An 11000-nucleotide genomic window follows, 5' to 3' on the forward strand; every position below is an offset into this window, starting at 1 on the left:
AAGGACTCTCTCTTCCATACTTGATCTTAATTCACACACACGTACACACAGACAAACAGCAGCAATGTCCAGTCTAGACAAAGGTCAATTTATTTCATTTCATGTTGCATTATATATGTTTCCTAATGTGGCAGTGAATGTTCCAACAACAGTAAAACCAGAGGCTCTATTGCAACAAAAACTGTAGTCAGAAAAAATACAAATTAAAACTTTAAATCGGGAGTTCAAGTAATGCCCAGCAGTAACACACAGACAGACACAGGTCCCCTACGGTGTCCTGACTCACTTCCTCCCAGGTCTACAGACGGAGGGCCAATAAGGGGTCGGTTCTGTCCGAGTCACATGTCAGGTGTTCAGTTTTTCTGTAATCGTAGCAACAGGTTGCCGTCCAATTGAGACTTCTGATGGCACAGGTACACGGTAAACATCTCCCTTCTTTTTGGTCACAGGAGTGACAGACAGACAGAGCAAAGGAACACAAACACCGACATGCCTTCGGAGGTATATGAGGGCTTCAAGGTGTTTGAACAGAAAAAACACAGAAATCTTAACACAGCGCTAGTCTCTCCAACGAGACCTCGACACGCGATATCAAAAATAGTCTCTAGTTTTGTCACGGGTCAGTCAGAACACTACAACAGCAAAGACTGGACATACAGAGAGAGAGAGAGAGAGAGAGAGAGAGAGAGAGAGAGTGCTCTGTCTGGACAAAAACAACCATTCTCTCTATGAATTCATTATCTACCTGACTCTCCCTCCTGCCTCCACACTCACACACCTAGGTCCTATCTTTATGTCAATGAGTGACAATGTAAACAATACTATCTATGTCTCTGTGAGGTGGGGTAGGGGTGCGTGTGAGTAACTGATTTAATACCGGTTGAAAGGGTACTTATAAGGGTAGAGTGGTGCTGTTATTACAGTAACTAGGGCTTTGTTGTTATTTGGCCAATGAATCAGTAAGTGCTTAGGTCCTGCCCCTTTTGCCAGCATTATGCATCATGTCTTTGAGGACCTGCAAGAGCAAACCCGACAGTTGTGTCACAATTTATCTTCCTGAACACCACCTAGATGATTCCTACACTGCTCATACAGACAACATCCTCTTCTTGTCAGTAGACAGCTGTGGAAAGCCCATGCCAGGGTCCCTTTGGTCTCTCCCATCCCCTTATACATCACACCGAGGACGGCTGACACACAAACACTGCAGGCCGGCTTCTCTAAGTGTGTGGAGTGTGATCTGGTAGCATGCTGTATGACCCACCGGCTCAATAGCGCACACACAATTCCATACACACACATTCTACATAAGAGGAGAAGTCAAGAGAGGAAAGCTCAGGCCTATTGGTGCCTCAACTCCCTATAGAAGGAGCCAGTAGACTGACACCCATCTGGAACCACCATCGGTGAATCAGCACCGAACGTAATAGCTCATCGGCCAATCAGGAGTATGAACCGTCCTCCAATCAGCAGTGGAAGCCGAGGTCCAGGGCGTCCTGGTAGGCGGGGTCTCGGGGAGGGCTGGGCGACAGAAAGGCAGCGGCCACGGGTGTCCCTGTCGCCGTGACATTGAGGAGGCTGTTGCCATGGACGCTGTTGGCGGGTGGGCTGCGCAGGGCAGCGGCGGCAGCGATGCTGGTGAGGTTGATGCCGAGCGTGAGGCGCGTCTGCTCCAGGGCCTTCTCCGGCACGGCAAACGCCTCCAGCTTCTTCTCTCCGTTGGCCATGTAGGAATTCTGGCAGCCCCGACAGATGCAGTCCAGACACGCCTGGAGCGGGGAAGGGGAGACACACACACCATAAGATTCAAAAAGAGCCTTTTCCCTGGTAACACATTAGCTTTTCAAACTGTTCACACTTATGCCCCCCCTTTTCTCACAGAAACAATACAGATTGGTGCCATGGGGCCGCCCTCCTCTGGTCTCTCTCCGTACTGGCTCACCTTGCGGTTGGAGTAACAGGGGCAGCGCTGGCCCCGGCAAGTGAGCACCGAGGGGTTCTGGGTGGCCCTGCCACACTTGCAGCCCTTCTTCTCTGCGGGCTTCTTGTAGAGGGGCTTGGCAGGGATGGGGGGCAGCAGGCAGCCAGAGAGCAGGCGGTGATCCCGGCTCCTGTCCTTGGCCTTGGGGCCTCCGGCTCGGGCCTTGGCATGGGGCCTCTTGGGGCCCTGCTCCGGGTGTTTCCTCCCGGCCTTGCTGGAGGTCAGGGGCGGACGGGCGGGCTTGGGAGGAGCCCCGCCGTTGGAAATGGTGGAGTATGTGTGGGCGGGAAGGCTTGGTGAGGGGGTGGGCTGGGTGGGGGCCTGAGGGGGGGGCCCTTGCAGGATGCTGGAGATGGGCAGGGGCTGGACTCTCTCACGGTCGCTCTCTGAACGAGAGCGTTTCCTGTTGGGGCGCGCCAGGGGGGGCAGGGGGGCGGTGGTGGGGGCGGTGGTGGGAGCGGGCCGCGGGGGGGCACACGTCCTGTTGGACGGGTGGTGTGTGTGAGTGTGCGACCGGTCGGACTGCGGGTGCAAAGGAGTGTGTGTCCTGTCGGGCTGTGTGTGTGTGTATGTGGGACTCTGAACGAGGGAGTCTCTAGTGGGGGAGACCGGATCCAGAGTCTGTAACACCTCCTCGACACTGAGCAGCAACACCTCCCCGTCCTCCACCCTGGCAGAGCGCCCCTCCCCGAAAGAGCACACACGCGTGGGCACCAGGGGTCCAGGGGTCACTTCCAGTCCCCCACAGCCAGGCCCAGAGTCCCTCTCCTTGCACCCAGCCCTGGACCCAGACCCCGGCTCGGAAAGCGGTCCTGGAGCCTGCAGCAGCATTTCCTCCACTGGCTCACACACCTCCAGCTCTGGTGATGATGGCTCCAGGTCCTCCAACCCTGCGCCGTTGCAGCCCTGTGGCCAGTTCAGGCTCGAGGAGGTCGGGTGAGATCGTTCCGGAGGGTTCTCGGCGGGGGGAGGAGCGATGGGTGTCAGAGCGGGAGAAGGCTTCAGTTCTTCTGTGTCTGGGCTAGACTCCTCCGTCTCCTCCTTTTCCTCCTCCTTGGACACCAGCACCTCCTCCAGCAGAGTCATCACCTCCGGAGACCCACCCACCTGGCTGTTGATTTGCTTGAGCAGCGGAGAGTGGGTGATGTACAGGCACAGCTGCCTATAGCAGTGGACCAGCAGGGACAGCTGTCTGTTCTCCTGGAAGCAGGAGTAGTCTTTACACCAGCTACAGGAGGGCTTCAGAAGCATCTTCTGGCCCTTACAGGCCCGGCATACGTAATGCTGACAAGAAGAGTTAGTGGGGGCTATAGGGTCCTGAACCAGGCTTCCTGTATGCGTGTGTATGGGGGGGGGGGGGGGAGGGGATTAGAAGTGAGATTTTTCCACCTATCCATCATTAATCAACATATTTTTTTCCATCACCATCTAGATGAATTCAAATACAACTTTATAGGCGGACTGACAATAGAAGATGTTGCAGACATACAACACTACGTAGATTCGAGTGTTATAATAAGCCCTGGGCGGCTCAACCCCTACGGCTATCAAATATAAATCTGTCTGGAATATTTATTTTGACACCTGGAGGCCACAAACGGGTGTGTGTTGTTTGAGTAGGCCGCCCATTGCAGGGCAGTGAGTCCAGACAGACTTGCTTAGCAACACTGGAGACCAGCTGCCGCTGGGGCTGAGCCGCGGTTGCCTAGGAGACCCAGTGGCGAATCTGACACACCGTGTCAGCAGCACCGTTATTATAGCAACTATTAATGAGCAGCGCACTAGCTCGTTTTAAGCACACGGTCGCTGGAAAGAAAATATGAAAATGCATATATTTGCACCATGACTAAACTAAAAGGAACTTCCGAGTTGTAAGTCAAAGATGACTATATCGGATGTGCATGCAACATATATTCCGTTTAACACCAACAGTACACACACTGGCCAACATTCTAGCATCGACACCATATCGATGTCATTCAAGCACCCTGACGTTAGTGTTTACTCACCGCAAACCAGGCAGGAGAGGGACTGTCGGAAGAAAGGCAACAGCTTGTACATCTCCGAGAAGGTCTGGTGCTGCCGCGGGTCGCACTGCAGCACGGACCGGCAGGCGGACACGTACAAAGCGGTGGCATTTTCGGGGTTCATATCGGAATCAAAGTGTCAGCCAGGCCCGGGGAAAACACACACCGACAAATCCAGACGTTGTGAGACAGAGGGGATCACCCGTTCACCGACAAGGTGCTGTCTTGGCTAAATCTGGTCCCCGTGGAACGTCAATCGCCCAATTTGTTAATGAGCGATGGCTCAATAGCTTTTGCACGCAACTGCATGCATGCTACCGTCACTGCCGAATCAAATCAAGCAAATGTAGCTAGCTAGCCAGTTGGCTAGACTAGAAGAGGCATCAACATTGACTACTGTTCTCTCCATTACTTTACACAGCTGAAAATGCGCTTGCATTATCATGTGATACAGTCCCGGTATGTGAATGATGGTTAGTTAGCTACATGTGTTAACTAAAAAGTAACCCGTTCAACTGTATAGCACCCAGCTACTCGTGCTAGTTAGCCACAATTTAAACTGCCGTTTTACACAGGCTGGATGCTGTTGATCACGGGGTTGATAGTAAGCTATCAAACTAGCTTATTACACTGCAATATGTTATTACATATGTTAAAAAGCTAACTATTTGGATGCCAGAAGAACCACATAGGACAGCAATCTAATAGGCATGTTCAATTCTAGTAACATTGGAGCCACAGGCGCGTGTACAATCCTCTCTTTGTCTCGACTCCGACGACGAGTGCAGGTGGATGAACAACCCGTTTCCTCACGCATTTTGACACTGGTCTAAGCCCATTGAAGACCGAGGCAATGCATGTCGCCTTCTTCCAGAAATACACGTAGCAATACGGATACCGCACCCGATCTCCACCTAGCTAAAGTTAGTTAACTGTGAAACCTGCCTGTGAATCCCACGCGCGCTCTTCTTTATGTAAACAAACGCTGGTCTCGTCTTGAGTCTGTACAGTTGGTACTAGGTCCACTTGAAATCATGGATGTGTCGCAAGCTAGAACTCCTAAGCACACTGTTGTGAAAGGCTATTGGAATCTATGTGCACATACATCTGCAACCCAGCTAGCAGAACTAGCCCTACATTTGATTGAGCAAATCCCACTGGTAATTAGCACTAGCTAGCTAACGTTAGCAAGCTAACTCCATAATGTTAGCAAGGACTCGCTAGCTCGCTACAGTGTAAAAGTAACGTTAGTCGAACAAGCTAGGCTAACTAGAACTAGCTACAATAAAGATAAGAAGAATATCTTGGGACAGCTTATTATTCAGTCCTTTATAGTGGGTTTAACGCTAAAAACGTAATATTAATTGCATGGTGGGAGATACCGCTTGGCTACTTGAAATAGGCTACTTTACAAGGCTAGATATCCATGAACATCATCGCCCACCATTCTTTTTCTCCCCTACCAGGACTCTCGCGACATATTCGACGAATAACGCGAGGCTAGCTAGCTAGTTACCTTGGTTACGCTTTCCTGAATGAACGAAGGAGTAATTCGCTGACAACTACTAGCCTAGCTACATCAAAAGCAGCAAATTGTATGTACTTATAACAATTACTCTAATATTCCAAACTCATAAAAGAAACGGCTCCCTAAATTGACCAATAACCTTATTGCCCGTATCGCGCTCTTTCGGATGAATGGTGGGCGTATGGGGGGCGTCGGTCGAAACGACCACTCACGGAGATTTCCAACTAAACGGATATGACATCAGGGAAGTGTAGTTTTACAGCTGTGACATTCAGACAATTAACTACAAATATTCAAGTTAGATCAAAAGAGCACTGCTGGAAACTCAACGGATTGAGTTCAACCTTCATAACAATTACATTGTTGATGATTGGCCATATGCAATAATACATACAAGTCATTGGCTTACATTTGTGTCAATTACATGTAGATACGCCCATCCCCTCTCCTGAACACAGCAATGGCGGCCTTCGCAGTTGCACGGAGAAGCTACGGTCTTCTGAGGGGACTTAAAGACTCCGTGAAGAGATTGACACAGGTAAAGCATGGTATGGCCGCAGCTTCCGTGGCTCAAAGGAGCCTCCTACAGAACTGCCGATTGTATTCCATCAGTCACCTCTCCGTTCAAGAACGAATTGACCAGAAACGAAGGGCGGCGCTGGTAGGGGGAGGTCAAAAGAGGATTGATGCTCAGCACAAAAGGGTAAATAAATACACGTGCAAATGAATACACAAAAGTAAGCCACTGTTTTTGGCCGTGCCTTTGACAGTAACGAGTCAGCTAGGTAGCTAATCTTGAATCCTCTCAGGGCAAACTGACAGCTCGTGAGAGAGTCGATTTGCTCCTGGACCCCGACTCTTTTGTAGAGTACGACATGTTTGTGGAGCACAGATGCTCCGACTTCGGCATGGAGGAGGACAGAAATAAGGTATCTCCCACACATTCACATCCCGTCTATTGTGTCTCTGTGCCAAGTTGTTAAGAAACTATTCGCTAATCTGGCCCCGTATCCTTGTAGTTCCCTGGTGACAGTGTTGTAACGGGCCAGGGAAGAATCAACGGGAGGCTGGTGTACGTTTTCAGTCAGGTACGCATTTGAGACAGAGAGTAACTGCGGAAACAAACCTCATGTACAGCCAGTGGCGGATCTAAGGGGTGGCAGCTTAAAAAAATGCATTTAGCAGACGCTTTTATCCAAAGCGACTTCCAAGAAAGAGCTTTACAAAAGTGCATAGGTCTTTGATCATAGCAACGATATAGCCCTAAACATTGAGGGTAGCCAAAACATGAAGCATACATTGTGAAAAAACAGTCCCAAAGGGAAGAACCATAAGAACATGTAGTGAAACAAGTTACAATTAAACAACATGAACCTCAATCTTCCCTTGGAAAAATATTATTTGTACATTACAGAACATTTCAATAAATAATGTTACTGTTTAAATTAAACTACAATGTTCTAGCCTAATCATTTACCATAGGGAGAACTGTACCCCCTACTTTGGGTTTGATTCGCCTCCAGGAGGCCACCGAACAACTTCCTTCTGCCACCCCATTGCCACCCCGATGAAAATCTCTAGATCCGCCCCTGTGTACAGCACTGGTAAAATAGCCACGTTGATTGATAGCTTAATGCGTTTGCCTTTCTCCCAGGATTTCACAGTGTTTGGGGGCAGTTTGTCTGGTGCACATGCCCAGAAGATCTGTAAGGTAGGATATCCAGGCTGGTAAAATTTGCAAGGTTTTACATGATCATGATAGCATGTCATGTAATCACTTGGTTTCTGTGTTTGTAGATCATGGACCAGGCAATGATGGTTGGCGCACCAGTCATCGGCCTGAATGACTCCGGTGGAGCCAGGATCCAGGAGGGGGTGGAGTCTCTGGCCGGATATGCTGATATCTTCCTAGTAAATAAATCAATTATTTATAGAGCACTATTAAAAACAACTACCGTTGACCAATGTGCTGTACATGAAAACATGAATTACCATCAAATACAATCAGTCAGGCAGACGGGCACAAAGACACGCATGGGGAAAAAAAACCAGAGCATTCAGTCGTTTGTTCCGTGGTACAGGTCTGTCTTGTAAACATACATGCATGTGTAACGGGTATGTAACGGACGTGGTCTTGCAAGCTTTGTCAGAGGCATACTGGCCAATGTTCACTCCCACCGAGAGTCAAACCTGCCACCTCTTGACTTCAAGCGCAACCACTACCAACTACGCCAAAGAAAAACTAGCTATTCATTGACGCATTGGCCCATTACATACCTGAGGAGTGAGTTTCACCGATTCACACCGGTTACACATCCTGAAGTCTCCATGCGTGTTTCTGAAATGTTTTGTCGGTTTCTCTTCCTCTCCTCCTCCCTCTCTCTGGGTCTCTGTTCATGCAGAGGAATGTCATGGCGTCAGGGGTGGTTCCCCAGATCTCCATGATAATGGGTCCTTGTGCCGGAGGGGCTGTCTACTCTCCTGCCCTGACAGACTTCACCTTCATGGTCAAGGTACGAGGCCTCCCTGGGACAAGGAAACATGCTGGGTGAAAAGGAAACATGCTGGGTGAAAAGAGTGAGAGAATAACACGCTCGCTCGTGTGTGTGTGTGTGTGTGTGTGTGTGTGTGTGTGTAGGACACCTCATACCTGTTTATCACAGGACCAGATGTGGTCAAGTCTGTCACCAATGAGGATGTGACTCAGGAGGAGCTGGGAGGAGCCAAGACTCACACTGCTGTGTCTGGTCAGTGTTTCTCTCCAACACGCATAAGGCTAGACGAGCGTCTAGAAAGGCGCGCGAAAGGTGTGTGACATGCGTGCATCCCCATGTCTCCTGCAGGTGTGGCCCACCGTGCCTTTGAGAATGACATCGATGCTCTGCTCAATCTCCGAGATTTCTTCAACTTTCTGCCCCTCAGTAACAAAGACCTGCCCCCAGTGACCGAGTGCCACGACCCCAGGTATTTCATCACACGGCTTTCTTAAAAGCAGGGTAGGTCCGTTTTGCGAACCTTGCAATTTCAGCTTGAGTTCAAAAGGATTTAAACCAAAATATCCCACCTACCTCCTGCCTTCAAAGCCACTCCCCCAAAACACATGAACCTCCCTGACTACTGCCAGGAGGTAGACAGACAGACAGACAAGTAGCCCATCTAATCATTAGTGCCGGTCCAACCTCAATTATGGTTTGTGTTTATTACAGTCCTGCAACACTTAAAGATATCAGATTGATTTAATTTCATAGTCAACTCTTTAGATGTATTGGTTGCCGTCAGGATGTGAAGTTTATTTCAGCCAATTAGACAAACAGTGCTTCTCAACAACACTACCAACAAACTGCCTTTAAGACAGATCAGCCAATCGAATATCCCCTTTACCTATCATAAGCTCATCTTCCTCTCCTCTAGCAACCGTTTGGTTCCTGGTCTGGACACCATTGTTCCTCTGGAAACGACGAAAGCCTATGACATGCTGGACATCATCCATGGGGTACAGATGCACCCAAGCAGCCGATTTGTTAGACATGAAATAATGAGAACTACATAGTATTGACTGTGACAGTTAAAACAGCCCGTGTGGGATTTCTCCTAGGTTGTGGACGAGCAGGACTTCTTTGAGATCATGCCGAGCTACGCCAAGAACATTGTGGTGGGCTTTGCCCGCATGAATGGACGGACAGTGGGCATTGTGGGAAACCAGCCTAAAGTGGCATCAGGTTAGCAAGGGGAGCAGAGGGAGTGGGATGGTGAAAGGAAAAGAAATCAAGTTTAGGTTATTTCATCTATGTCCAGAAGTCTTGGGCACAAATAAATAAAATACACTGAAGTGAAAAGACTAAACAACAATGTTTTCAACATTGCAGTTTTATACAAATATAGAAGGAAAACAATTATAATTTAAGATAATATTCAAGTAAAATAAATCTTGGGTGCTAATTCTTATAATTTTTTACTTTGAACTTTGTAACACAAGTTTCTTTTCTGTTTGTCAAACAACCAAAACCATTTCATCTGTCACTGTTCAGGATGTCTGGATATCAACTCGTCAGTTAAAGGGGCTCGCTTTGTACGCTTCTGTGATGCTTTCAACATCCCCATCATCACCTTTGTGGACGTGCCCGGGTTCCTGCCTGGCACTGCCCAGGAATATGGGGGCATCATCAGACACGGAGCCAAGCTTCTCTACGCCTTTGCTGAGGCCACCGTGCCCAAGATCACCATCATCACCAGGAAGGTATGTGTGTAGTCGCATCACACTATCCAGTTTGTGTGTGTGTGTGTGTGTGGAGTTTAATTATTCAGCTAGGGAGCTCTGTGTGTGTGAAGTTGCATCACTCCACTAGGGACTAGCGTGTGCGTGTGTGGCAGCTAAGACTGTGCTATGTTGTTCCAGGCCTACGGAGGTGCGTATGACGTGATGAGCTCCAAGCACCTGAGAGGGGACCTGAACTATGCCTGGCCCTCAGCAGAGGTGGCGGTCATGGGGGCCAAGGTAAAGGAAATCTCTCCCGTCTCACAAACGCAACACACACACACTCCAGTCGCTAGGCAAATCAAGCCTCGATCCCCTATACAAGTGGCCTTCAACCTTCGTTCTCAAGGCTCGCTGTCCGGCATGTTTTAGATGTTTCCCTGCTCCAGCCCACTTGATTCAGAAGAATGGGTAATTATCGGGCTTCTACAGAGCTTCATAACGAGCCCTGAGGACCAGGGTTGAAGACCACTGCCCTACACAGTGCAGTTTTTGTGGCAGATGTTAGCATGACCTTGTCTTGGTCATATTCCCAGGGTGCAGTGCAGATCATCTTCAGAGGGAAGGAGAACCAGGCGGAGGCCGAGGCTGAATACGTGGAGAAGTTTGCCAACCCCTTCCCTGCTGCAGTTAGAGGTGTGTGGACACATGCAGGACCATAACATCCATACACCCCTAACATGACATGTACACAAACACACATCCACACAACATCTACACACACAAATGACACGTTCCTTTTAGTGACTCTGTGATTGTCTTGCAGGGTTTGTTGATGACATCATTGAGCCGTCGACCACTCGCAGGAGGATCTGTAGAGATTTGGAAGTTTTGTCCAGCAAAAAGCAAACAAACCCCTGGAAAAAACATGCAAACATTCCTCTGTAAAACACTCACACCTGTGTGCCCCTGTTTAGAATACACCCACAGAATGGATGCAGTGAACCTGAAAATGCCATACTGAGCATACTGGTTAAAATGGTTGACGGTTCTTCCAAATCATATGGGACCCTGTCTGGCCTGTGTTGTTCAGAAAGTCCATGTCCATAGTCATTGAGTGCTGTGCCTTCTCTCAGTGCTCCTTATGCAAGTCCTGATCTGCTCATTGTCTGTGAAGATCAGTGTTACTCCAAACTAATTCCTGCTGTATCTTCGAATGACTAGTTTGATATGAAAACGTTTTTGAGTGACATCTGCTTGTCTCTTCAG

General features: G+C 48.9%; 2 protein-coding genes across 2 annotated transcripts; one reads left to right on the forward strand and one right to left on the reverse strand.

The window, feature by feature from the left end:
- Positions 1-67: 67 nt before the first annotated feature.
- Positions 68-5713, reverse strand: LOC124484001 (E3 ubiquitin-protein ligase MSL2-like). Its single transcript, XM_047044656.1, has 3 exons — positions 3991-5713; positions 1943-3312; positions 68-1769 (listed from the first exon to the last, which is right to left on the reverse strand). The coding sequence occupies exons 1-3, from the start codon at positions 4130-4132 to the stop codon at positions 1467-1469; spliced, it is 1815 nt and encodes a 604-aa protein (XP_046900612.1). The 5' UTR covers positions 4133-5713; the 3' UTR covers positions 68-1466.
- A 248-nt stretch (positions 5714-5961) lies between these two features.
- On the forward strand, positions 5962-10983 carry pccb (propionyl-CoA carboxylase subunit beta). Its single transcript, XM_047044670.1, has 14 exons — positions 5962-6239; positions 6346-6465; positions 6556-6624; positions 7191-7247; positions 7334-7447; positions 7939-8049; positions 8175-8283; positions 8380-8500; positions 8948-9029; positions 9132-9255; positions 9565-9773; positions 9933-10031; positions 10328-10427; positions 10558-10983. The coding sequence occupies exons 1-14, from the start codon at positions 5997-5999 to the stop codon at positions 10677-10679; spliced, it is 1680 nt and encodes a 559-aa protein (XP_046900626.1). The 5' UTR covers positions 5962-5996; the 3' UTR covers positions 10680-10983.
- The last annotated feature ends 17 nt before the right edge of the window (positions 10984-11000 follow it).

Source organism: Hypomesus transpacificus, chromosome 3, assembly GCF_021917145.1.
Source record: "Hypomesus transpacificus isolate Combined female chromosome 3, fHypTra1, whole genome shotgun sequence".
In the NCBI taxonomy this organism is placed as follows: domain Eukaryota; kingdom Metazoa; phylum Chordata; class Actinopteri; order Osmeriformes; family Osmeridae; genus Hypomesus; species Hypomesus transpacificus.